The sequence below is a fragment of the Aulonocara stuartgranti genome (assembly GCF_965226115.1).
Source record: "Aulonocara stuartgranti genome assembly, chromosome: 10".
Taxonomy (NCBI): domain Eukaryota; kingdom Metazoa; phylum Chordata; class Actinopteri; order Cichliformes; family Cichlidae; genus Aulonocara; species Aulonocara stuartgranti.
Window position 1 is genome coordinate 24,090,909 of NC_138946.1, and position 27,893 is coordinate 24,118,801.

Consider the following 27,893-nt stretch of genomic DNA (forward strand, 5'->3'; position numbering starts at 1 on the left):
TTTTTGCACTCAGTTTATTTTTCGGAAATAGAAAATACAATTAAATTCTCTCTTTTTTAAATTAATACTTTCTAAGATTTTGTTGTTGTTTTTTTTGGACTGGTGTAATTTAATTTATTATTTTACGCATCAACACGCAGTCAGGAAAGGATAAAGCTGAAAGCGCCTTGTGGTTTTTGAATAATTTACTTAGCTTTGCGGAGGGTGTCGCGGTGGTGGAACAATGGGAATTTAATGAGGGGAACTATTCCGGCTGTGTTAAGTTTGCTGAGGTAGGGTACTTGTCAAAGAAAAAGGAGAGAGAAAGAAAACAAGCACCGGGGAAAACTACGCGTCATTTCCAAGACACCAGCAACAAGCCAACACCATTACACCAGCCTGCCGTGTGAATGGCACACGGGGTGTCTTCCTCTGTTGAACTGGTGCAGGGTAGCCACGCTGTGACCAGGATCCAACTGAGATTCTGGGCTTTCCGTGAGTATCAGTGGGGCAGCTGTGCGCACCAAATGGACCGGTCTGTTTGTCCCTCATGCTCAGCGTACTGATCATTTAATAGGCTCTATCTTTTTTTCTTTTTCCCTTTTTATTCTACCTCTGTAATATCACTTACCTAGCCGTCTCAGAATCTGTTTCTAACTTAGCGTTTTGAATTGTTTCGAATCTGCAACAGCGGTGTTTTGTGTTTTTGTGCTGCTACTGGCTCACATTTATGGCTTTGTTTTTCTTTTTTTTTAAAGCTTCTCAAAATTCTCCGATGTGGAACACTCGTTACTTTCATGATGGTTTTAAAAACGGACTTTGTGGTATGCTCGTTTAAGATAAGCTGTATTTCCACAGAGCAGCATGAAAGATAAGTTCATCTCCTGAGGCTAGAACTTCCACTCTGGGTTGACTCACTGACAGCTGCATCCAGGTGAGTAATATAGTTTCTCACAATGTTTAAAATAGGAACTATAACTATAAGCTAAACAAAAAAAAAAAGAAAGAAAGAAAAGAAAGAAAAGAAACTAAGCAAGCCCCTGCATGAGAATTTTTCTTGCCCCCCATTATACTAGACTCTTAGACTAACAGCTGCATGTAAATCCAGTAACACTTGTCTTAGTGCTTAGACTGATGAGTGTGCTTTGAGCTCAAAACAACATCTCGAGAAACTCCGGTTTCTTTTCATTTTCTTCCATGTTTCTGTTCTGTTTTCCTTTTGTTTATGAATTCTAATGACTTTTCCTTCCCTAAATAGCAGAGATGACATTTATGAGGCGTCTCAATACAAACTGAGTGTGCCACCATTTGAAAAGCGCACACGCTTACACACAAAACAAGTGCAGGCATCAAAGTGTGAGTCATTATGTGTTTACTTGCCAACCCTGGACCTTTGCTTAGCAAACAAGAACATGTTTGAGGATTAATTTAATTTGGGTCTGCTTTTTTTTTAAAGGCTTGGATAATTATAGAATTATTGAAGGTTAGTAACTCTGTTAGATGGAAAGTGGCATCATGCTGGGTTTGCCAGTAGTTGGTAAAGTCTTCATGTTGCACTCGGGCTTTTAATTGCAAACATGTTAGAAATCAGCAGATCAGAGAACTGTAGTTTTGCACTGGATACTTGCACACTTTGAATAGATGTAATGTGACGAAGGTGAGGAGATTTCAGAGTGTGTGCTTGTGTTGACTAAAAAATTAAAACATCTGTATTCTTAAGGGGAAATGAATAATGTGCTTCAGTATCTCATTTACTTGTTGCTGCCTGGCGACTTTAGTGAGGAAAACATATCACTAAATACTGCACAGAACAGAAAGAGACATTTTTTCTCTATAGTTTTCCTGCATTTCCACCAGTCGGAGGTCTTGCTTTTGCCATAGAAACATCACCCACTCAAAATTTGTGCAGGATTGTGTGCCAGATGAAAGCAACGTATTAATTAAATCTGCTTTCGAAAGTGAAGGAATCAGTGATGATATCAATATGTGATTTCACATAACAGTAATGAGGGATATTTCATTCAGTCCGAAAAAAAGACTGTTTCATTGTCCCTGATTGGAGCTGCCTGTTGCAGGAGTCGCTGTCCATGGTGCTGATCTCACTCGCTCAATCTGATCAGCAGACAGGTGTCGGGCTGTTGCTGTTGTTGTTGCACAAATACAATCTGTTAGTCACTTATTTATGAGCTAACAGCAGAAAGAAAGAAAAAAAACTGACGGCTTAATTCCTGCATCTGTGCTGCACCACTTCACCCTGAAATGTAGCCTTGATCGAAACCGTGCTCTACTGTTATGCAGGTCAGATTGGAGAATGCTGCCTTTCACTGCTGCATGTCAATGAGAGCAGGTGCCAAACATGCAGCTTTGCCAGACTGCTTCTGCTGTAGGTGTGCAACCTATTTCTGAGACAAGGATGGTCTTTAAATTTTCATTAGAAAACACCAGACACATTACTAGACATCTTTCCCTCTCCTCTTTTTTCACAGATGTTAATCCTTTGAAGAGTTTAGCACAGTACTCCCTGAAATGTCTATTCAGGCCATTAAGATACTGCTGGTGGGGGGGGGGGCACTGGGGAATTGTTTTTACTTGTCCCCTGATGCCGTTTCCATTGCTTATGTAAAATTTTAAACTAAATTAAACTAAGCTAAACGGCAGATTGGCTGATCTCAGTGGTAGCCCGCATCTGTGGATTTCTCAGCTGATACCCATCTAAGCGTCAGTCTGGTTAATTTCATATAACACATGGTATTAAAGCTGCTTCAGCCAGCCCACGAGTTGCTGTGCATATGCATGCTGCTTTGCAACCCCACTCCACCCTGTCATGCTCTGTCTGACTTAATCAGAGAAACTATGTTGGCAAATATAAATTACTGCATGTGGAATGGATTCTTTTAGGTAAGGTGGTGATGATTGAATTGCACTCAGGCATCCAGCTTTATATTTCATACTAGACCTGAGAAGTGTGTTGGACTCTCTAGACACTAGAGCTGTTCCTCCTTTAAATCATCCTATAATATATGTACCAGTAGGGCTACCTAAGAACAACTGCTCCTTTCTTGTTATTCTCGTTGCCAGTGGATATTATTTTTGGACTCCCATCTAACTCGACAGTACCGGGTGGACTGAGTCAGTTTTTCCCTCGATACTACAGGTGCAAAGGGTAACATTTTCACTGCGGTTTAGCACAGAATGACCACATTATATGTGTGGGAGTCGTACAGGGTAGTTCAATACCAGTGACTCAACGATTAGTAGGTGCCAATATTTCTGGCTCTCTAAACTCGGACCAACGAAACTGATGGATCCCACATCATTTGCATACAAAAGAGCACTTTTGTGGTGCCATATTGGGGTTATTTTGAGAATATAACTGAATAATGAACATCTGACATGTGGCTTTCTCATCCACCAGGCAAATTTCTTTTTTTTTCCTGTCTTTCAGAGGTTCATGCGAACCTTCACATGTCACGTGCACTGATCTCTAGCATTAGAAGACTCAAAGCATCACCACACCATCATGTTTCTACACAAGCGTATCTTGAACTGCTCTCCACCTGCCACCCCATGCATGTTCATCTCTCTTCTGCTGGTTCTCCTCCCGGGAGTCACCCGGTTCTCCTACGGCAGCAGGGATGATGACATCGGCAGCAGCCCAGGCAACTGCTCCAGTGATGACAACTGCTCTGAGGGCGTGGTGCTGCCCATGTGGAATCCCCAGAACCCCGCAGTGGGTGACAAGGTGGCACGTGCCATTGTTTACTTTGCCGCTCTCATATACATGTTCCTGGGCATGTCCATCATCGCCGACCGGTTCATGTCTTCTATCGAGGTCATCACCTCTCAAGAAAAGGAGATCACCATCAAGAAGCCTAATGGTGAGACAACAACAACCACTGTGCGCATCTGGAATGAAACGGTCTCCAACCTGACCCTGATGGCCCTGGGCTCCTCGGCACCAGAGATCCTGCTGTCTGTCATCGAAGTGGTCGGCCATAACTTTGAAGCGGGAGCTCTGGGTCCCAGCACCATCGTGGGCAGTGCTGCTTTCAACATGTTCATCATCATTGCTCTCTGTGTCTATGTGGTGCCAGAAAATGAAACCCGCAAGATAAAACACCTGCGGGTGTTTTTTGTCACCGCAGCCTGGAGCATATTCGCCTACATCTGGCTGTATCTCATCCTGTCAGTGTTTTCCCCCGGAGAAGTGCAAGTCTGGGAAGCAGTCCTGACCTTCCTCTTCTTCCCCCTGTGCGTTCTGCAAGCCTGGATCGCAGACCGCCGCCTGCTCTTCTACAAGTACGTCCACAAGCGCTACCGAGCCGACAAGACCCGCGGCATTATCATCGAGTCAGAGGGAGATGCCATGTTCACTAAAATGGACTTGGAGATGGATGGACAGGGTGTGAACTCTCACACTCACCCCAAAGAGGCTCTGGATGGGATGCTGGAGGGCGTGGAGGATAGTGGTGGGATGAGCGCGGAACAAGATCAAGAAGAAGAGGCCCGCAGGGAGATGGCTCGTACTCTAAAAGAGCTAAAACAGAGGCACCCAGATAAGGACATGGAGCAGCTCATCGAGATGGCCAACTATCAAGTGCTGGTCCAGCAGCAGAAGAGCAGGGCCTTTTATCGCATTCAAGCTACGCGCATGATGATCGGAGCGGGGAACATCCTGAAAAAGCATGCAGCTGACCAGGCCAGGAAGGTGGTGAGCTGTCACGAGGCCAGCGGGCAAGAGGAAGATCCTAACACTATCTACCTGCAGTTTGAAGACTCTCATTATCAGTGCTTTGAGAACTGCGGCTCACTAAAGCTGACCGTGAGTCGGCACGGAGGAGAAAGTGGCTGCACTGTCAAGGTGAGGGGGGAAAGCACAGAGATTGCAAATGCTCAAGGTCAATTTTAAATCACCTTTAACTGCCTGAGGCATAAAGTATTAATATTAATATTTTTATTACAACTCCAGCCACTACATATTTGATGACATTTTTTTTCCCTGCACAGGTGGAATACCGGACGGAGGACGGGACTGCCAATGCAGGTTCAGACTACGAGTTTGCTGAGGGCACGTTGGTCTTCAAGCCTGGCGAGACAACCAAAGAGTTCACTGTTGGCGTGATCGACGATGACATTTTTGAAGAGGACGAGCACTTCTACGTACGCCTCAGCAACCCGCGCATCGTGCACAGAGCCGAGGTCTCAGTCCTGGAGCCGAGCTCCATCACCTCCAGCAACAGCATGGTGGGCCTTCCCTCCCATGTTCCTCCAAAGGCGGCACTGGGCAATCCTCACATCGCCACCGTCACCATCTATGACGACGACCACGCTGGCATCTTTACGTTTGAGAGCAACTCCACAAGGGTCAGCGAGAGCGTTGGCAACATGCAGGTGAAGGTTCACAGGACATCCGGGGCACGGGGAAAAGTGGCTGTGCCCTACCACACTGTCGAGGGGACCGCCAAAGCAGGGGAGGACTACGAAGAGGTGTCCGGCAAGCTGGAGTTTCAGAACGATGAGACCATGTGAGTGCCAGTTCCTCTTGTTCATCACTTGATTAAACATCACCGCCCACACATTGGTACATTAAACTGTCCTGCTAGATTACTGTAAGTTATCTATTCTGGTAACGAATGAAAGGCCTATTTTTATGACTCACAGATACGTTTGCTCGGCGAAGTTTAGCTCTTTTCGCAGGGACGATGTGGGAGGATAAGAGGATATAATTGTGCGGCAGATAATGAAAGATCGTGGAGATTTAAAAGAACAAGAAAAAGGAGGAGAAGAGGAAGATGAAACCCAGAAACAGTTTCCTGTGAATGAATTAAATGCAGCCTGTTGGGATTTCTGTGGAAGTTCTGTTGAAGCTCATTGTAATGCACAACACTAAAGACTTCCCTGTGGAAAACAAAGGAAGCCCACACGAGCAACAGAGTAGAAGAGGGGGGAAAAATCAGACAGGTGACTTGCACGGCAGCTACTAAAACAGGTGCATGCACTGGAGCCCGTGTGGTTATTTTAGTTAAAGCATTCGTGGATGCACCAGCAGAGATGAGGAGAGAAAAAGATGAGGGAGGCAGAGTGCAGAGAGCGAGGGAGTGAGAGAGCGCTGGAAGAGTGATGTTTTTCCAGCTTTTCTTTCTTTCTTTTTTTTTTCACTTGAACGCTGTTTGAAAGGGCTGGCTGAATGATGAGTACACTTGTAGTGTTTGCTTTATGACGAGATGAGCAAAAGACCTGGCAGTTACACAGAATGGTTATGTTTTGTTTTTTTTAATTTCTTACTTTAAAAAAAGAAAGAAAATGCCCTCAACCGTACCGAGCTCATTACAAAATGATTTACTGCACGGCAAAGGACGAAACAAAGGAATCAAATGTGTCAGATGCATCCGTCTGCGCGAGGCTCGTGTGTAGGTGTATTGTGTAGGTTGGCCGAGTGGGAGGAAAGGCAGGTGAATACATGGTGTCAAAGAAAACGCAGATCTCCCTATTTGTCTTTCTTCTTTTTTTTGCCTCGCAGCGCAGGTGAAATTTGAATATACTGCTCTGTTTTTAGCAGTTTCCTCGCGCACAATCTATGCTTTTTCTCCTTTTTATGCATTAGTCTATGTGTATAATTAAGGCCGTATTAGAGTGCTGAATCTGCTTTAAACCCACATCAAGCAACATGTCGCTCCAAAGGGGAACTAAAAAGAGCTTCTTGAGCATCCAAAGCAATTAAAGAGAGTGAAGAGGGGTTAAAGGGGTCCCAAAAGTTCCCCTCATAGCGCAGTCAGCTACAGAGGCTGCAGTTAATGAGTCAATAGTGTATAACAATGTGAAATGAGAGGCAGGCAGCTGGCATCTGCATTCAAATAGAGACCGAGCAGTAGATACAGTCCTCACCTACTGAGCTAAGACTGTGCTCATTCGACTGTAGAAAGCTGACAGTGAAAGTACACTTCATAATATCTGGAGTCATGCTTCCCTTAACAGTCGATGTGCAGCAGTGGAGAGGACTGGGGGTGTGACTGTGGAGAGTGGGATCCAGTGGGGCAGGACAGTTTGTTATCAGAAAACAGATGAAAAGAAAACCCAGACCCAGCAGAAAAAAAATGCCAAAGCAGTGTTCAGCTACTCCTGTCCTCCTCGGAATAGCAAGCGAGGACTTAAAGGGGAATGCGGGAGTACTTTGATCATAGGTGGGAAAGGTTTGACTCAGATCTTGAATCGAAATTGCCAGGTCGAGCAGCTGACTTATCTTTTAAGCTGAATCTAAATGAGTTTTCTAATATTGCTGCTGGAAATGCGCTCATCTCTGCGTGCCACCCGAAGGTGTTAATGTTTGACTCTGATGCCGAGCCAAAAGTTCACCACTTTTGGAGAGTTTAAGTCGAAGACTGCCAGGCCAGATTGTGCTCCTCTTTACGCAGCGTGTGAATTCTTTATGCCAGTCAGTCCTGTTAAAAGATGTAGGTGAAATGGCATCATCTTGAAGCGTCGCTGTCGTTGTATGCGTCTATTTGTTTCTCCGAGACTATAAACTCACACCCTCTCTGTGTTAAATGCACGTCTGCGCTCATTACTGCTCAGCAGGCTGCCAAAGTTCATCGTTCAAAACCGAGCTGGCTTTTCATACCCGAGTGTTTCCCCGCTTGTTCGCGACAAAGAGATGACACTCGGCGACGGTCCTCTGGGCACCTCTGTGTTTGCGTGTTTGTTACAGGGTCTCAAGCTTTGTGTGTCTTTGTGCTCACGTACATCTGTCTTCCCCCGTCAATATTTGAGCATGCAGAGGAGCAAAAGAGGAAGCCAAGTTTTTAAGCTTTTGATGCGGAGCCAGGAGGAGCAGTTTAAAATCTAGGCATGCATATAAATAATAATTTACCATTGAAATTCTGCTCTGCAGTAAATAAATTATGATGTACAGACACAAACCTGAGCCAAAATAAACAAGCTGACATCAAGCGCCATTTTACATTCTGTGTTTATGGATTAGAGGAAGATCTGCAATAGACCCTTTGATGCTCATATGTAGCATAATCTCATATCTGTTCTCGTTAGTGCCTCAAATATGCGCCTCTATGCACTAGTTGAGTCTGAAGTGGATAATGGGGGCAGTTACATAAGCTAAGATAAAACAGATAGAAGGGGATCACTTTTGAAAAGAAAATCAATACACTGATATTCTTTATCGCTCACGCCTGAGGTGCTCGAGCTCGATGACATACAGAACTTCCTGAAAGACAAACAGATTCAGGGCTTGGTAACATTAACACAAAACATTTGCAGACCAATGTTTACATATTATAGCTGTTTAATGTAACTTGGAGGTAGTCTCAAAAATATGTGGAAAAACCAGCAATGTAGGCTACTCTTGTTTATGTTTGGGCTGTTAGCCTTTAGCTTAGCAACTGCTGCAAAGAAGACAGAAGCTATAACTAAATAACTTTTTTATGGCATTTTTCCTTTATTGATAAGAAAGTGTAGACAGCATACAGGAAAACAGGAATTGCTTTGGGCAGACTCAGACCCCTGGCGTAACCTCTGGCATGCAGCTTCTTTATAAATCCTCATTAAAAAGAATGAAAACATCCAACTGCAGTTATTGCGTATCCTGTCCCTTCAAATCAACTTTTCAAGTAGCCACAGAGCTAATCACATATTAGCCTTCCTGCTTCCATGTCACAAAGGACGGCACTGTTTGTCAATCAGTGCACCACCATAATTCACTGTGAAATTTCTTGACTTTTAATGGATAATAGACATTTGTGATCCCCAGTGGATGAAACATCTCAATGTGTTTTGTACTGGGGTCAAATATTGTACAGACAAACAGTCATGGTTCTCGGAGGATGGATCCTAATGTCTTTGATGGCCTAACGTTTTCTCTTGTGCTGATATGAGGTTAACATTTGTATCTCTGAGCGTAATATCTCTGCAATTAGTGCTACGAAATTAGGTCCACCAGTTAATGCTCACCTCTAGAGGAACAGTAATGAAGTGATAGCATCCCTCTGGTCAAAATCCTTCCCAAAGCCAACCGTGCTTTACATTTATTGCAAATTAGCAAGTGAACATACTAAATTGAGATAGTGAACATGTTACACAGTACACCTGAGGAGAATCAGCGTGTTGTCCTGCTGACATTAAAATTTACCACTGAGCTTAAATTCAGGGGAGCAGCTAACACGGCTGCAGGGTAGAAATGAATTTCAAATTCTCCTCGTCCCACTTGTCTCTCCCTGTGCTTATTAGTTCAGACCATTCTCCATTATGTTGCCACACATTTTTGCAAGTACAAGTTATCAGTGGTGGAATAATTTGTTATTATCAATGTCAAAACGGGTTTCTTTCTGTAGAAATTTTCTCTACATAATAACCCAACAACACAGTGGAGACACAGTAATGTAATGTAATGCAGCTGCTTTCTGTTTATAATAAGCTACACTGCAGCCTCTCTGGAGCTGGCTGAGATTCAATATCTTGCTCAAGGACACTTCAGCACTGTAGGCAGATGCTGACATGCCACTTTGATTCATGGCTCTTTAAATGAACGGAGGTGCTAGGTCCAGCTGTGGATTTTGACACACTGTCATGCATTCACTCGGTCTCCCTGCCGGCTTAATTTTTGTCAGGGTCTCGGGAGGGCAGAAGCTTTCTTTTTTTTTTCTTTGCAGCAGGCAGAGGGTAGAAATTAGAGACACTCTCTCTGGCTACAGAGTGAACACAGTCATACCTGTGGGCAGTTTGGAGTCTCCGGGCCTCATGCCTTACTGTATATGCCTCTGGATTGTGGGAGGAAACTGGAGCATCCTTAAGGAACCGACAAAAAATGTGGAGGAGAGGGAACCTCCAAATAAAAACAGAACTACTTTAAGAGTCACAGACGATATGTATGATGCTTTCTTTCTGTAGGTGACAATTATGACCAACCTCCTTTTTCTCATTTCTCTGGTTAAGTCAAACTAATCCTGATAATTAATTTACAAACAAGGCATACTTTTTTTAGCATTCAACATACTCTCAGTAAATGTAAGACAACTGCAAAAAGAGCCAGGCAGATGGAGAACAGATTACGGTTGTTGCAGATAGAGCAGAGATCAATCTTTAGAATGCATGCAATATTGTCTGTGTGACAGATGCAATTGGAGGTTTATACCACTGCAGCTACTCAGAAACTTTCCCAGGAATTGAGCCAACCGGGCAGCAGAGATGGCTGATGGCTCCGCAGTGTAATGTGATATGGAGCAAGCCAAGGATTTACAGTGTTGATAAAATCCAATTGTGTCTGTAATAATCAGAGTTTACATTGACTTGCAGCGACAGGGCTCATAAAGCAGGACTGTGTGCTGTTTAGAAAATGTATTTTTAAACTGAACATTTTAAACCCAAGCGTACGAAGGAAATTATAAAGGACCACAAATTTTAAAAGATAACTTTACATTTTGGGAAATGTGCTAAAATAAAAAAGAACAACTATGATTTTGCAGGGAGTTCTATTCGTTGTAAATAACTGGCTCAGCATGAATATTGTACAGCTGTGGTCAAAGGTTTACATACTTACCATGACAAAAATGAGGACTATGATTAAAAGCCCAGACAAACATCAGACAGAATTATGTCAGAATTAGGCCAGAAGCTTGTTAATGGTTACCAAAAAAAATCTTGTTGATGTGCAACTTGCTAAGGGACATTTAACCAAATGTTAACGGGGGATATGATGCTTTTGACACTGTGTGGTTTAAAAAATATCTAATACTAATATAAATTCAAACTTGTGGACCCAATTCTTTTTTCTTTTGTTTTTTCAAACTCATTATAGATGTGTGCTGTATAATCATTTCACTATGAACAAAGAACAGTTTAAAAAAATCATCAAAAGCCCAAAAGTATAATGAAGTTCATATAAAATGATGAGTATCTGTAACTTTAAGATGAAATCCACAAACTTACATTTTTACATCATCTAAACTGACCTGCGAGAGCTGTGTTGTTAGCTGTAGACTGGGCTCAGCTAGGCTAGCTGTTTCCCTCCATCCAGACTACATGCTAAGCTAAGTCGACTGCTTGCTATTCTACTTTAATAATTTGAGTGCAGACATTAAACTGTCATCAATTTTCATTTTCAGCAAGAACACAAAATTGCGTATTTTTTTAAAATGTGAGACTATTCCTTTAACGTATTTAGCTAGTTAGCAGGTGTCTGACTTAGTTTACTTTAGCTAACTTTTTTAGCTAAATCAGCTAAATTGTGATTATTTTTACTTACAGTGAAGATGAAGGCAGAACTTCATTGATTTCATATTTTGATTAGTTTACATGCTTTCGTTGGTAGTCATTTACGTGCTGGAAACATTTAAAATTAAAAATGCATCACTTCATCATCTGAACTGCTTTTGGGTGGTGATGAGAGACAAAACCACTCACACTCTCAACCATAGACAGTTTAGAACCAGTCAGTCTAACAAGCGTGTCTTTGGATTGAGGGAGAAAACTGCATCACCAGGACTAAAACTCAGTAGGCACAGGGGGGAAAAACGCAAATTCTACGCAGAAATGTGGCAGCATACATTCTTGCTGCAGGTCAGAGTCTCTAACGACAGAACCACTGTGCGCATGAAAATTAAAAATGTGAAATATGTTCTTAAGCTTTGGGCTTTTAAGGCGTTTGAAAAGAATCTGCAACTTTCAAACTCTGGTGGTACGATTTTCTTTGAAGAATTGAAGCATAAATTCAGCTTGAATAGATTTTATTTTGTGTGTGAGTATTGCAAGCTGCCCTGTTGTCATCCGTTCTCGTAAAGTATAACCAAACTTTTGAGCGTTTGAGCCGCTTACGTGCCGTGTTTCCTGCCAGGTAAATGACGCTCCGCAACGTGGTGACGTCATTCGGGGCGACTGGAATCGATAAGAGAATCGTTTGCAAAAATGGCAAAGAATTCCAAGGAATTGAAACAGTGGGAACCGGTTCTCAACAAGAACCGGTTTTCGATACCCATCCCTAGTTAAGAATGACAAGAGTGACATCCTGTTCATCAGAGGCTTCACATTATAAGCAAGCTGCATAGAAAAAAAGATCTGGAAAGTGAAATCTCAGCAGAGAATGTTAAGTGACGGCTGTGTGCAGACAGGAATAGGACCCAAGGTGCAGACTCCAGAGACAAACTTAAACCGAAACAGCTTTAATGCTGAACTCAAACATAACATAACTGGAAAAAATCAAAATAAACTAACACCGGTGGACTGACAAAACACACAAACGGTAGATTGCAACACGGACACAGAGAAACACAGGGCTTAAATACACAGAGGGAGCAATCAGGGAAAGGGCAACAGGAGTGAGACACAGCTGGGGCAAATCAGGCCTAACGAGACAAAGGAAGCAAAACTAGACACATTAACATGAGACATGGACTTTCAAAGTAAAACAGGAAACATAACAGAGACTGAACAAAAGACACAGACTCACATGCAGTCACTACAACAGAGGTAGCTTTTATATCAGAACATTCTCCTCATCTCTGCCTCCAGTGGCTTTTGAGATTGCTGTGTGTTAGGCCTCAGTTACACCAACCTAATACAGACTGTGAAGCAGCACTTTGCCACCAGTTTCTCCTAGCGACAGCAAACAACCTACCACACGCACCAACCAGCCAGGGGAATACACATTTTTCTCTGGTGACCAGTGGTTTCCAGATGGTTGCAGACTAGTGTGCAGGACTGGAGTGTAGCAATAATTAAATCATCCGTTCTTCCATTCGTAACTGTCTTTTCTTTAGCAAGCACTGCTTGTCTTTAGCCACTCAGTTTTGCTTGGTTTATTTGCGCTGCTAATGCTTTTGAAATACTAACAAAGGTATTACTGATTCAAGTAAAATATATTTTTTTAAAAAGAGGGATGGAACTACTTTACGTGAAGGACCAACTCACCGAAACTAAGAAAGCAGGAGAACTAATCTCACCACAGCTGTTTTTTAGTCTGTTTTGAAAAGTCACTTTTGATTTTCTCGCGTTTTGCATTATCACCCACCTCTTTTTGTCTGAAATCAGTGCAAATGAGCTTCAAACTGTGGCAGCAGTTTAGAGTTAGACTGCCAGCTAATCAGCCCGATGCATTAAATGAACCCGGGCCCCTGCTGCTTCTCGACAGCCTTTAATTTCTCGTTTGGATTTTAGTGGAAAATGTAAATGTTCGTCTGTATATTCTGCTTATCTAGGTACGCTACGGCAAGACAAACAGTGTCTGCCTAAAATGTGATGTAATGTCAAAATGGCTGCTACATTAGCACAATCCACAGCAGCAGAGCCTTCACATTTTATTTCAAGGCCCCGGCACGGCGATTCAAAGCAAATATACCATGCACACAAACTCTTTTGTTCCTGTTGCGAGGTCTCCAGGCTGCGCTTCACGTTGCTCCCACTGGCATGACTTAGCCTGACATTAGACAGCCAGTGACGTATCGTTGCTGTTTAAAATAAACTTCTTCTTCCTCAGCAAGCAAAAGCTCTTCATGCGTGTTGTCAAACCCTGAGTGTATATGTGTAGACAGAAATAGACAGCCACCCACATATCATTAGGGAAATGGAGGGAGAGGGAGAGAGAGAGACTGGCTGTGACAGTGTGGGCGAACGAAGAGGGCTGAAGAAAATATGTCGGTCACAGTTTGACAAAGCAGCCTCACGTTTTTGAGCTCTCGGATTTAAGAGCACAAACTATATATATATGTCTTATCATGAGTCCCTGTGTAGATAGGTGACATAATTTCCACAGAGACAAAGGTAATAATTCAATTCCTCATGACTTCTAACTTGAGTGTGTGGGAGGGGTGTGGGCTATTTCGCTTTAGTTGTGCTCTAATGGAATTAATGGTGCAGAAGGAGTCCGCCCTCTTGTGGGGTGTTAGGAAAATTTATATTTTAGTCTTTTTTTTCTTCGTAGTGTTCGGCAGCGCATGATATTTGTCAATTTGGGGGAAATGTTGAGCTTCCACCTTCTTATCTAACAGATCTGTTTCATGATTCACTGTGTAGGCAGTCTACCTCTTAGCTACTCTGGTTTTATTTGAATGTGTACGAAAGCATAGTCTCAGCATTGGAAGCTGCTCTTACCTGCCTGGGATCTATTTTGAGCGTGTTTAGATAACAGAGGGTTACTGCAGGTTGACTCATACGGGCAGCTACTTTTATTTCCCCTAAACAAAGCTAATCCGCTTCTCCTTGTTCCCCTGACCCCTCGACCTTTAGGAAATTGCTGAATGTGAAGATCATTGATGATGAGGAGTACGAGAAAAACAAGACATTCACAATTGTGTTGGAGGAGCCCATACTGCTGGAGGTGGGACAGAGACACGGTGAGTGGATGACATCACTGTGTGCTACATGTGCAGAGTGATATGTCACTCTATTTGGTGGCTTGAGATAAATGTGTGCACTAAATGCTTGGATTAATGCAGATTAAACCTTACAGCACAACTAATCTCAAACTTCCTCATCAGGCCTTATTCATGAAGACTGAAAGTCTAATTGATGTACTTAAAATTGCTCAGGGTTAGAGTAAAAATGTCATTGTATTTCATCAATGTTATTTTTGAGAGCTTTTACAGTCAACCGTGGCTCAGGGGGTTGGGAAGCGTATCTGTAACCGGAAGGTCGCCGGTTCGATCCCTGGGCTCTCTGTCCTGGTCGTTGTGTCCTTGGGCAAGACACTTTACCCTACTGCCTACTGGTGTTGGCCAGAGGGGCCGATGGCGCGAAATGGCAGCCTCGCTTCTGTCAGTCTGCCCCAGGGCAGCTGTGGCTACAACCGTAGCTTGCCTCCACCAGTGTATGAATGCGAGAGTGAATGAATAGTGGCATTGTAAAGCGCTTTGGGTTCCTTGAAAAGCGCTATATAAATCCAATCCATTATTATTATTAATCATTCAATTCAGTTCAATTTTATTTATATAGTGCAACAACGGCTGCTTCAAGGAGCTTTATACTGTAATAATACAGAAAAAAACAATCAGATGACCCCTATAAGCAAGCACTTGGCGACAGTAATGGTAAATGGCCTGCATTTGTATAGCGCTTTTCTAGCCCCTAAGGACCCCAAAGCGCTTCACACTACATTCAGTCATTCACCCATTCACACACACATTCACGCACTGGCGATGGCAAGCTACATTGTAGCCACAGCTGCCCTGGGGCACTGACAGAGGCGAGGCTGCCGGACACTGGCGCCACCAGGCCCTCTGACCACCACCAGTAGGCAAACATGGGGTTAGTATCTTGCCCAAGGATATTTGGCATGCAGCCAGGGTGCAGCCTGGGATCGAACCACCGACCTTCTGATTAGTGGCTGACCTGCTCTGCCACCTGAGCTACAGCCACCCCAGGAAAAGCTCCCTTTTAACAGGAAGGAGAAAAGACACACTGTGGAAGAGAGCTGTAATTACTGTGCAATAGCTGCTTTTGCAATTGCATGTTAAATTAAACTAACTAACATCAAAAAAGTACTTGTAATACAACTGTGCTCATATCAATACTCACTCAGACTCTTTGCTAAATGTGATCATATTTTAATGACTGATGATTTGCAACCTAAAAGTACTGTGGATATATTAAAAATGTGACGTGTAGTCAGAAAATGTTTGGGAAAGTCCTGTTTATGAGACCTATTTATATTAATAACATACGATTCTGCTTATTATTTATTAAACATAATGACAATAAACACATACAAGAAATGATAAGCCAGTAATGAATGCAGAAAGAATATATCCCTGAAGTAAATTACTAAGTAGAGAATTCAAAACATAAATAACAGAATACATATTCACATAATCCACTATTATAAATAAAACCACTGACATAAATAAACCTAAATCCTCTATTCCAAGTACTTTTTATGCTCTTGATTAAATTTTGAGTATCAATATGCAGACTGCCGTGTTTTATTTATTTCAATACGTGTCTCCCCAACATCTCTCGCGTTGGGTTTACCAATTATGATTGGCTGATCTGTCACTCAGAGTCACTGTAATGGACCGTAGCACACACAGAGGACTGACTTTCATTATCATCCAAGCACCATGTAGGAAATCCTGGATGATAGTTTATTCTTGTGCTGCCCTAGGTGACACTAATGACAACAAGACAGCAGTGGGTCCGGAGGACGTGTCAAAGATGGGCTGCCCATGTCTGGGAGAGCACACCAGGCTGGAGGTGGTCATTGAGGAGTCTTATGAATTCAAGGTAACACAAAATCAGCAGCTTCGTAACTCAGAGCCGACATGGACTGACTTTACAACATTAACCTGGAAAAATGCAGCAATTTCACTAATGTCACAGTATTTTGGGTTAATATATATTTTACTTTTGATGTGTGATAAATTATGCAACTCATTAATCTTCCAGTAGATGTGTTCACGCATCATTCAGCTTGAATAGTCAGAGTTAAAGAATTTGTATCATTTGCCATAATGCAGAATTTATAGCAGTACTCCATCTGTTTTGTATTGATAAGTTGGGTGTTTTACAAGAGACAATAAATGGTAAATGAACCGGTACTTAAATAGCACCTTTCTACTCGGTTTGAGCACTCAGAGCACTTTTTATTACAAGTTTTATTCACCCAGTTCCACACATATTCATACAACACTTTCATCTAAGCACTTTATCTAACGTCCACAGACACACTCACATGCCGATGGATGTGTTGAGAGCAACTCAGGGTTTAGTATCTTGCTGAAGGATACTTTGACATTTGGACTGGATGAGCAGTGGATCGATCTCAACTCAGGAAAAAGTACAAATTTTTAAAAAAGAAAGAAACTTCAGTTACCTTAACACAACATGATATTAGGCCCAAGTGGCAACCTCAGAAGCTGGACAAGGAAGCAAGCCAAAAACGTAGTGGAAAAAAAATGCTGCTAATTCTGAAAACAAGCTCATTTCCAGAAACTCTCTTTAGAACAGAATTAAACAAATTTGCAGCCCGGTAAGAAAAGGCACTGGGATTGCTACTGCTAATTTTGGTATTCATGAAAAATGTGCTGAGGATGACTATTTATTTAATTCACTTTAAGTTATATCCAGACTTTAAGTTATGTTTTATTAGAGGCACGGTGTCTTCTGTGACGGGTAGGTGCTGACACATAGGAAAAGTCACTGAACTCTGCCTGTGAGCTAAATTTGTGGTGCCAGTGCCACTTGGAGCTGAAAATCTGATTGATGAGAGAGTGGTGTGCTAACATACTAGCTAACGCTAGCAACCTTGGTTAGCAAGTAGCATCCATAGATTATATGGCAGCAACAAAATGACCTGCTGATTATTTGTCCTGCTAATAAAATACTAATACGTCACTCACCAAATCTGGAGTTCTTGGATGAGCTGTAATAAACAACAGACCATATTCTTTATCACATAGTTGTACACAAACATCAATATCGGCACAACTGTCAATCAACAAATGTTTGTGCTCCGCTGTAAGCCCTGCAGGTAGAATAATGCTCTTTTTACCTTGAAGGTCGAAGCTAGGCATGGCTAGCCGAATGCATTTCAGTAGTAGTCAAAAAAGCAGGTGCTTCCTAACACAGAGAGAAGATTCATCCATCAATAGACTCTGTTCATGAATAGAGCCTAATCAGTGTTTATCTAGTGAGTCATAAATGCACAACAGTAGTGGTATAGATTACATGTTCCATCATTTACTACTATTTAGTAAGTAAGTACTGCCTATTTACAAGATGCCATGTTGGTGTTTTGAAACCACAAGTGGTGAGGAAGGGGCATATCTGACTAGGGTTGCCAACTCCCTGAAAAATAAATAAGGGACACCTCGTGGCCAGTTCACCCTTCCCAGTGTGGTGAATTTTGTAGCTCTTTTTTTTTGTGTGAAATTATTTTTTAACCATTTGACTTGAATTTGATTTAAGTAGATGCATATTCTTTGTGATATGACCATATGGGAAACAAATGATCATTTAGCCATTTGTTTTTAGCTCAAAATGACAACATTAACACAGTAAAACAGGTCTCTTTCTTAAACAGAAGCCTGTCATGCTTAACTTTTGAGAATATAAGTAAATCTTTCTTTAAAAGAACTCTGTCCTGCTTAACTTAAAATTATATAAATTAATAGAAAACAATAGAACGAAAAATATTCTTGTAACAGTGCACATATAGTGCATTTAGTACAATTGGCTTCAGCTGAGGTATTATTTCAGCTTTTCTAATGCTAATCAGCTGCTCCTGTTTGTAAACCGGCTTGTTCCCATGATTACGCATCTTAACTCATCATCATTATTAATCTATGTATTACTTTTATGTATTAGTGATCTATTTGTTGTAATCATCTATCCTTGCAGTTGTTTATTACACAAAATAAATTATATTATCACACTTCTGGCCACATAGCGCTGATATTCACTGCACATGCCCATATTAACCTTAACCAGAGGGTTTAAAAAAAACAAACCAGTGTTTACATACCATATCTGCTTCTGCCGTGGCCTGGTGGACAAAAAATTGGTTAAGGGTTCCCCGAGCTTTCACGCCCCTCATGTTCTTCATGTGCCCACCACTAGAAGCATGCCTATGGAAAAAGTGCGCCGGCACACAGTGCAGTGCGCTTTAAAGGTGTTATCGTGCATTTTCCCAGCCAGGTGTTTTCCTTTTCCCATTCCTCCCTGTACTTTTGCAGCCTTTTTTTTCTTTCTCTGAGCAACAAACATTGCTGCTCTAATGCTGGGCTTACACTGTGCGATTTTTGGCCCATTTTGAGACGATTTTTGAGTCGTGCGACCGATTTGGTGATCGGCCCGATTTTGGCCTTCATCGTGCATCGTGTAGTATACGTGGGGTAACGAGAAGCGATTAACACCTCAAGACCAGCTCCCGATCATCAATCGCTCGTGAGGGTGTCACCACAGCCGCTCACACTGCTCACGTGCAAACACGTAAACGTCGGTGAAAAAGATGGAGCAGCACGGCTGTGCAGCGTGTGATCTGGACACAAGCGATGGAGGCGCAACTTGTAGAACTTTGGAAAGCTCATCCGAGCCTTTTCGATGTGGCATCACAAAATTATCACGACCACAACAACCGTGAAAATAGTTGGATTTACACTGCTGCTCAATCACAGCTGCCTGATCATGTTTTACATTAGCAATTTAGCAAAGTTGATGGTGGTGGTGTGTGTGTGTGTGAGTGAGTGAAAGACAGAGAGAGAGAGCGAGCGACAGATTTTCTGTTATAACCTTCATGTTATGGAGGCACAGTGTGAGCTCTCAGGTCGCATCAGAGCATCGGGCGGTATAGTGTGAGACCCTGCATTGTGACCCACCAACTTCTAACCCCTGCGAGTCAATCGTGCAGTTTGAGCAGGAGCTGAATAACGTGACTGAAAAAATCGCAGTGTCTGCCCAGCTTTAGGTGTACTGTCGTCCGAGACTTGCGCCGCAGTGTCGGCGTTTGTTTCCTTGTTGGCCATGCTTGTTGTTGTGGATCTGTTGTCTTCCGGTATTTTCTCCGTAAGCGACCTTTCCTCGACCAATGAGATGAGCGGTAATCTGAATTGTCATACTCGAATTGTCATAAGTGTGCTGTCAGCTCATTGGTCACAAAGCAGGAGAGGGGCTGGGAATTATGTTTTCAAACAAAGCGTTAATTCCATAAACATTTATAGACTACTTTTGATTCTCACTGTATTACGGGACAAAGTGCGTCCCTTATTAGCTCAATACGGGACGTGTACTTTTGTTTCTAAATACGGGACCATTCCGTTTTTTAAAGGACGGTTGGCAACCCTATCTGACTGCGCCTTCACATGCTCATTAGCTAACAGCTATGAGCTGTATACAAGTGGCTAATCACTTTTTTTCAGTCCTGGAAAAGAAGTCTGTGTTAGCATTTTGTTTTTGTTTTTTTCATTACGGGAAATAATATTATGGTTCTAGGAACCTGTGGCTGTGCAATACACCTGTACAGCTAATAAATGTGTCATGCTATCATGCTAACAAAGCTAGCTAGCATCGGGTCTCCACTTTAAGGTCACCTCTGGCAAATATAATTAAATAAATAAAGAATGTGACCTGTCCACTCAACTTAAGGCTTTAAAACAATAATCCAAAAAAACAATGACTGACATGTAGTGATGGCATTTTATTTTTGTGATCATGAAATAAATAACCCCCTGTTTGATGTGTAGTCTCCAGTCACAATCTGAGCTAACCCTTATCAGATAACTATGACATTATCGCCATTATACTTGTGCTGGAGCTACACAGATACCACAGATTCATACTGCAATCCTCTGCGCAAGTAAACTGATCCTTCAGCTTAAAATGGGTGGTGCAGCACTCTGAGACAATTTAGGAACATTTAAGCTGTAACATGATACTGCAGTGATATTAACAGCTGCAGTTTTATGAGTTGGCTTGTGTTTCTTCACTGCTTTAAAGCAGCTTTATGCTCGCACACTCCCTTGCACACTCCCTTTCTCCTGGGGGCTACTGGGATTTTGTGCTCGCATCTGTTTTGGTGACTCACCATTGCTTCACACTGGGAGGACAGAAGCTGGTAATTGTATCTTGATTCACCACATCAGTGTCCCCAGTGTCATACAGCACTAAGATTGTACTGAGTATGTTATTCAGTGTGTGTTAATGCACCTTTCTTCTGCTTTCCTTGCAGAGCACAGTGGACAAGCTGATCAAGAAAACGAACCTGGCTCTTGTTGTAGGGAGCAGCAGCTGGAGAGAGCAGTTTGTTAGTGCCGTCACTGTCAGTGCAGGTAAGTCGCGGCGTCCTGAAATGTCTCATCTGTTCATCCCTCTGAAGGCAGTCCTGAAGAAGATTGAGCCTGCAGGCTGGATCCGGTCCGCCTGTTGTGCAGCGCTCACTTAGATATGTCTTTAAAATAAAATTTAAAATGCTCCGTTTAAGATTGCATAAAGAAAAAAACATCCCCAGTTTAACGGAAAGGGTTGAAAGAGCGTACAAAAACAAATGCTATTTTAATTCATTTTTGATCATTCTGAGCTTATTTGCTTCATCCATTTAAATCCAGACAGTTTATTAAAAATGCATGATGAGGCTCATCATAAAAACTAAAAGGGCCGGCTCTTCCTCAACAATTAATGGTTCTGAAGAATTTATGACGATGTTTGTGGTATGGTGAATCTTTTTTGGGGGGTCTTTCCAAAGCTGTCTGTGAACCTTTTAGATCTGCACTAGTGCACAAATCATTGGGCTAAAAGCTCACTTAGACTCCCGTGATGTGTCATTTGGTTAACGTACTCTTTTCTTTATTTTCTCTCTCTTGCTGGATGGAGAAACTCAGATTTGCATTTGTAATGTGCATATTTAAGATAGAAAGTACACTTCCAGCATGTCTCTGATTTGAAAAGGATTGCTCAAAGATGCTGAAGGTTTTACTGATCTAAAATATGAAGATGAATATGATGACAAATTGGCACAAAATTTCTGAAAAGTCAGGATTTTTTAGTGCTCATTCACTTCCACAGTTTGGGTCTGAGCTGTATTATGAAAAATATGATGATATTATAAATTATAATGTAATCTCCTGCCCTCAGCGATGGCTGTCACTGGAATGGTAGCTCTACTAATTGCTGTGCTTTGGTCGCACGATGACACATTTGTTTTTAAATGGTGTGACACTAACTACGAGCCCCCCGCATGTGTGTAGTGCACTGAATTGTGACAACTGCGATGACTGCTGTATTGAAGCCACTGTATTCCTGTCCTCCTGTGGTGTATTTGTTGCACGTCTTTCTTATCTAAGCACAACTGGTCCAAATCCCATTTGGCTTTAACAATGATTTCTTGGCTGTAGATAACAGGAGCAGTATAGAGCAGTCACAGAATGACTATGATAACAACGTGAATGGCCACATACCACAAAAGCAGCCATTGTCCAAACAATATCCACATTCACAGTTTCATCCAACAGCAGTGCATATTAAATCTTCTCTCCATTTTACAGTATCTGTAGAACATTTCCCAAAACTGCCAGTGTCTGAACAAACACAGTAACTGAAACTAAAATTATATCAATTTCATGGTGGCTTTACGGTGCTCTGTAAAGCCAAACAGTGGTCTAAATGAAGGTTGTGTTTCGCAGGCTTTCATGCATCTTTTCTGTCTTTGGTAGGTGACGACGATGAGGAGGAGAGCGGGGAGGAACGCTTGCCGTCCTGCTTTGATTACATTATGCACTTCCTGACAGTTTTCTGGAAGGTCCTCTTTGCTTTCGTCCCACCGACTGAATACTGGAACGGCTGGGCCTGCTTCTTTGTCTCTATTTCCCTCATTGGCGTTCTGACAGCTGTGACCGGGGACCTGGCCTCACATTTCGGCTGCACAGTCGGTCTCAAAGACTCGGTCACCGCAGTGGTGTTTGTGGCCCTCGGCACTTCTGTTCCAGGTGGGCATCTGTGCTTGTCGTTCAGTCCTACCAGCGGCCTTGTCCTGTGTCTCCTCTGGGCTTTTCCCCTGTGGCAGAAGCAGCTGCTTGCGTAACCTTTTCCCCCACCTGTGCTGTCAGAGGGATTCTCTCCAAAGCTCATGTCTTGGATATTAACAAGTTGTAAACAGAAAAAAAAAACCTTGTTTCGCTTGTTAGTTTCGCCCTAATTATAGTCCCATTTTGCTATTTCGTAAACACTAACACTGAACACAAAAAATGACTATGAAAATTAGGTTTTGGTTTAATAAACAAGGGTTGCCAACTCTCACGCTTTGAGACTCCTTCTTATCCTCTCATGCTTCCCTAAAAAATCCCGTGCCAAATAAGAGAAAGCCATGAAGCCCCCCTTTTTGAAAAAGTCACCATTAATGAATGTAAACTAGGTCTTAATATAAGAGTCAAATTCTCGTGTTTTCAGTTGTTCAATGATCCCTGAACTTGACTTCAGTAATTAGCCAGCTTAAAAATAATTATTCTTGACAGTCAGAAAACAACATTGTGCTTTTTTACACTGCAGACAAGTGATCTGTCACATACAGAGTCACAGTTTATTAGCTACACATATATTATTTGATACATAACGGCATTTCTCTTGAGTCCTGAACTCCTTGACAGCTGGGGGCCCATTTTTATTTTACTGTGAGTAAAAGTCAGATCTGTTTACGAGCCAAACAATGTTTCATCAATGAGAGAAAGTTTTCTATTTTGCAGTTTCACAGTAGGCTATTGGCTGTATTCCCATAACCACATATAGGATGTGGTCCTTCTAATCATTAATGCAGGGCCACAAGACTACAACAGCCTAATAACAATTAACGTACACACAGAGCACCATGGGTGGCTATTGTTTTATGAGAACAATATTACACAAAAACTGTGTTATTTTCAGCTTTAAATAACTGAGTTTCACAAAAATCTGGGTTGATTCTGTTCATCTGGACGCAGCATTTTCAGTGGGAGAAACGTTTCGTCACTCATCCAAGTGACTTCTTCAGTCTCAGCTGACTGCAGGTTTCCCCAGCTTTATAAACAGTACATCGCACAATGACTGAAATTAGCCCACTGGACAAGGGGCTGTGAGGTTGCTAATCATTAATATGCAAATTGTCATGACCACTGATCAACAAACAGTGTTGGGAAGGTTACTTTTAAAATATTTTCCACTACAGATTACAGGATACATGGCCCAAAATGTAGTTTGTAATGAATTCCGTTAAGTTATTCAATGTGAGTAACGTATTCTGAATACTTTGGATTACCTAATATATTGTCTTGCTTTTTACAACTACATGAATGTAATATTGCTGTGTGATTTATTACTGAAGGCTACTCGCCACCGAGCTAACATTGTTAGCTAGCATTAGCTGAGGTTAGACTTGATGGATAGCATTAACAACCTGCTGGCTGCAAATAATCATGTGCAGTTCTGAAAGCAATACCAACTAGATTTTAAAATCTTAATATAAAATGAGTAACAGTAGGGTGGACATTAGGTAAGGCTGCAGTTTTTGCAGTGATCTCGTGTAGAAAACTATTTCTGTATCAGTAATATGTTTTCTTTCTGTCTGCTTTCAGAACTGCACGTGATTATTTGCAGCTAGCAGGTTGTAATGCAGCCTTCATTAATAGTAATAAATCACACAGCAATAGTACATCAAAGATACTGAAGTGGCACATAGCCCAGGTAGCTACCACAACTAATTTCGACGAATTTCCAAGTAAGAAATGAATTCTTGCCCGTGCACCGCTGGCTCTGTTGTGCTGGCTTTCGGTCCATTGTGTAACTGACGCCCCACCAACATTAACAGGACGCTTAGATAAAGCCTCTTATTGCGTGTGCTGTTTGGGTTTTCGGCAATGTGTGGAATTATGAACATTAGACCAAAATTAGACCATTGATCAAAGCCCACTGATCAATGGCCAGGAGTACCATTCACAGAGAGTTGGGGAATGGCTGCAATCACGGCATTTTAAGATGGTGAAAGATGTACCCTTAGCCCCCCCCCCCCTTCAATTCAGAGATGGTCTTTCCTTTTTTCACGTAAATGGCCTCCTTGACTCCGCGCTCAAACTAGCGTTCCTCCCTGTCCAGGATATGTACATCCTCATCATTAAAAGAGTGTCCACTGGCCTCTAGGTGTAAATAGACTGCGGAGTCCTGGCTTGACGAGGTTGTGCCATCCACTTCCCCAGAGGTTGTTTGCCATGTATAAATCATGGCAATCCTCCAGGTACTTAACAGAGTACACTACACTACTCTGCTTGTGTCAGGGGACCCAATCCTTGAGGTGGACCAGTTTTTGGCGCAACATGTTTAAAAGCCAAGGAGATGTGGTGTTTAGAAAAAATGTGTCTCAACCCTTTGGGATTTACTTACCTGGATGATTGAGCATGCATCAAGACAATAACTGTTTACGACAATTTTGAAACACAACTAACATCACTTTAAATGTAAGTGTTGTTTTTAATACTTGAATGAAAACCCTTTTTAGTCAACGACTGGAAACATGGACATCACCTAATCCTGTGTTTCTTCCTTTGCATTATTCTGGCAGGCCTTTACTCCAGCCATCTCCAGCTGCTGCTTGTTTTTGAGTCTCTCTTTTTGAGGGAGTTTGTATCAGTAGTGATTCAAATGACGATCTTAATACAATGTTAATTTTATTATCTATTTATATATTTATATTTATATCTGAGTATGATTTTTGTTTTCTTTGACAACCCTTTTTTCCAGGAAAGCCTAATCAGACTTTCATGTTTTTAAGTGTAACCAGAGGTTTGCACCTTGTTATTCTTGTCTTTGTATTTCCATTCCAAAAAGCATGTCTTGATTGTAGATTCATAAAATAATCCAGTTTTATACCTCCTATTGAGTGTTCTTGACAGAATCGATGAAACCAACCAAGAAATAACTTCTGCAATCATACACTTTAGTCTTCTGTAGTCTTTTGGGATGTGTGGTATTGCTGAGCTGAACAGTCCATTTATTCGTTGTAACCATGATCTAGTTTGTTGATTTGGCCACTCTTACAGCTTAGGCTGTGTTCCTAAGTTTTTCCTTTGAACTTTCAGCCTAATCATGGCCTCGTTGCACTTGCACGGACACTTTGGACTTACATGCTAAGAGTTCCAGTCACAACTACTAAATCAACTCCAGATCTTTAATGGCTTAATTTGGTAAATATGCCTCATCTGGCCATGAAATTACTTGTAAGTCAATTATTTTTGAGCCTTTGAAATTGGGAAACTATATACAGTATAATAATGGCGGTACTTCCTAAATTAAGGCTTGAATTTCCTTAAATACATGTAGTGCTTATTGTACAGTCCCTGGTGTTTGTGGCACCTGTACTCAGTCTGTGCACATTACTGATTACTTATATATATTTGCCTATTTCTCTCTCTTTTACAGACACTTTTGCAAGTAAGGTGGCTGCCATCCAGGATCAATATGCTGACGCCTCTATTGGAAATGTGACGGGCAGCAATGCGGTCAACGTGTTCTTAGGCATCGGAGTGGCGTGGACCATTGCAGCAGTTTACTGGTACACCAAAGGCAAGGTGTTCAAAGTGAACCCGGGGTCCCTGGCCTTCTCTGTCACCCTCTTCACCATCATGGCGCTGGTGTGCGTGCTGGTGCTGCTCTACCGCCGACGTCCCACCGTGTCTGGAGGAGAGCTCGGTGGCCCACGGACAGCCAAGCTTCTCACCTTCTTCCTCTTCCTCTCTCTCTGGTTCATCTACATCCTGTTGTCCTCCTTGGAGGCGTACTGCCACGTGCCTGGCTTCTGAGACAGAGGGAAAGGCACAGACACAAGCCCTTTCCTTGTTTTTACAATTTACTGAACGTGTTTTCTCTCCGTTTTTGTCTATTTTCACAAAGGTTTATAACTATTTGTATCATTAGTTATTATTAATACGGCACAGTATCTGACTGACTCTGATTCTTTGGACTTTGGTACTTTGCTCCCACCTATGCTGTGAAGGATAGCTTTAGCCACTGAAAATGAAGCTCTCTTGACTTTATTCCTTTTTTGAAATATTATATCACATGACACATTTATCTAATCATTTCTATCACCATAAATTATATTCTGCCACTTGATGCATACAGACAGCTTTTGGCATTGGATCCTTTCTCTCTCTGTTTGTAGATGTTAAGAAAGCACAAGATTGAAGAAAACGTCTAGAAGAATTCTCCTTTTTGGCCTTTGTTATATAGCGGAAACTTAAAGATGGTGCATGGGACGGCATTACATAGTACTTGGCATTTACATTAAGTGGAAGACAGAAGTGACCAGTAAAACATATTTGTGAGATGATATTTATTACTTAGTCTGTACAATTATTCATTGTATATCATGTAAAAGATGAACATTGTGCGTGAGAGTGTTGTGAAAGGTGTGCTTAGTTTTGCACGTTATCAGATAACAACAGTTTCTTAGTAATATATTTTAAAGTACCGTATGTAATATTTTGACATGGGTGTTGATGTGTTGATGTGTTTGTGTACATGTGAATCACAGCTGTATCATACTCTATTCACTGCCTGGTGCACTGTCATGTTTGACATAGCCAAGATTTTTTTGGAAAAATAGCCTTTTTTTTAAGCCAACCTGGAGCAGAGTGCCTGCTTTTAATTGTACAAATACTTTAAGCACATTTATGATTTTTGTGTATGCGTGTGTGTAGGTGGTGAGTGTGTGCTCCTTTGCACTCCAGCACAAATTGTCAAAAAGCATGGCACTGTCTCCATTTTGACTCCACAAAATGGTACGGGGTGGTTTGTTGGTAACAGAAGAGAAACAGAATTTGAATATGGATATTAAAAGGACTGCAGTTTTCTTATCTGTCATGCTGACACTGTGAACATTATTCAACAATATCTCTTTTAGGAAAAGCACAGCAGAGAGCAAACGGGCTCTTTTAAATGAGAGTGGAGTACACTGTATCATATCGCAATCACCAAACAAGTCCATCATTTGACATGGAAAATGTGCTAAAAGAGAAGACATGTACAGTGTGTCCCGAGAGTGTCTCCTTGTGTTGCACCGCAGTTGATACTGAAATCTGTTTTTTATTTAACCTAGAATCTGTAGAGCCATATTTATTGTAACACTATAATAGTAGAGGTATTTATATGATCGATTTTAGTTTTATTGATATGCACGTTTAATGTATAAAAAAAGTGGAAATAAATGTTGCTCATTTATTATGCCGTTAGACGCCTTGTCATCTTAATTTAACTTTTTGAACGATGGTTTAGATTATACAAACCAGGTCGTCAATGACTCTCACAAACTACTCTTAATAAAGTTAAAAGTACAGTCAGCTAGAGACTAGCCAAAGAGTTAGCATGCTAAAGTAAAGGCATTCATGTGCTGTGGAGAGAAATTTTAATTCATGTCTGTACAGTCAGGCTCCAATTATGAGGGATGACACCTGTGTTTTATCATCGGA

At 41.7% G+C, this 27,893-nt stretch overlaps 1 protein-coding gene across 5 annotated transcripts; it reads left to right on the top strand.

The window, feature by feature from the left end:
• slc8a4a (solute carrier family 8 member 4a) lies at positions 1 to 27,647 on the top strand. 5 transcript variants are annotated; one of them, XM_082548059.1, is made up of 9 exons: positions 1 to 474; positions 838 to 913; positions 3,425 to 4,840; positions 4,987 to 5,504; positions 14,206 to 14,312; positions 16,079 to 16,197; positions 20,639 to 20,738; positions 22,119 to 22,391; positions 25,846 to 27,647. In XM_082548059.1, the coding sequence occupies exons 3-9, from the start codon at positions 3,500 to 3,502 to the stop codon at positions 26,223 to 26,225; spliced, it is 2,838 nt and encodes a 945-aa protein (XP_082404185.1). In that variant the 5' UTR covers positions 1 to 474; positions 838 to 913; positions 3,425 to 3,499; the 3' UTR covers positions 26,226 to 27,647. The 5 variants fall into 5 exon arrangements, with proteins under 5 accessions (XP_082404185.1, XP_082404186.1, XP_082404189.1 ...); XM_082548060.1 differs by having other exon boundaries at positions 843 to 913; XM_082548063.1 differs by lacking the exons at positions 1 to 474; positions 3,425 to 4,840; positions 4,987 to 5,504 and having other exon boundaries at positions 857 to 913.
• Positions 27,648 to 27,893: the final 246 nt, after the last annotated feature.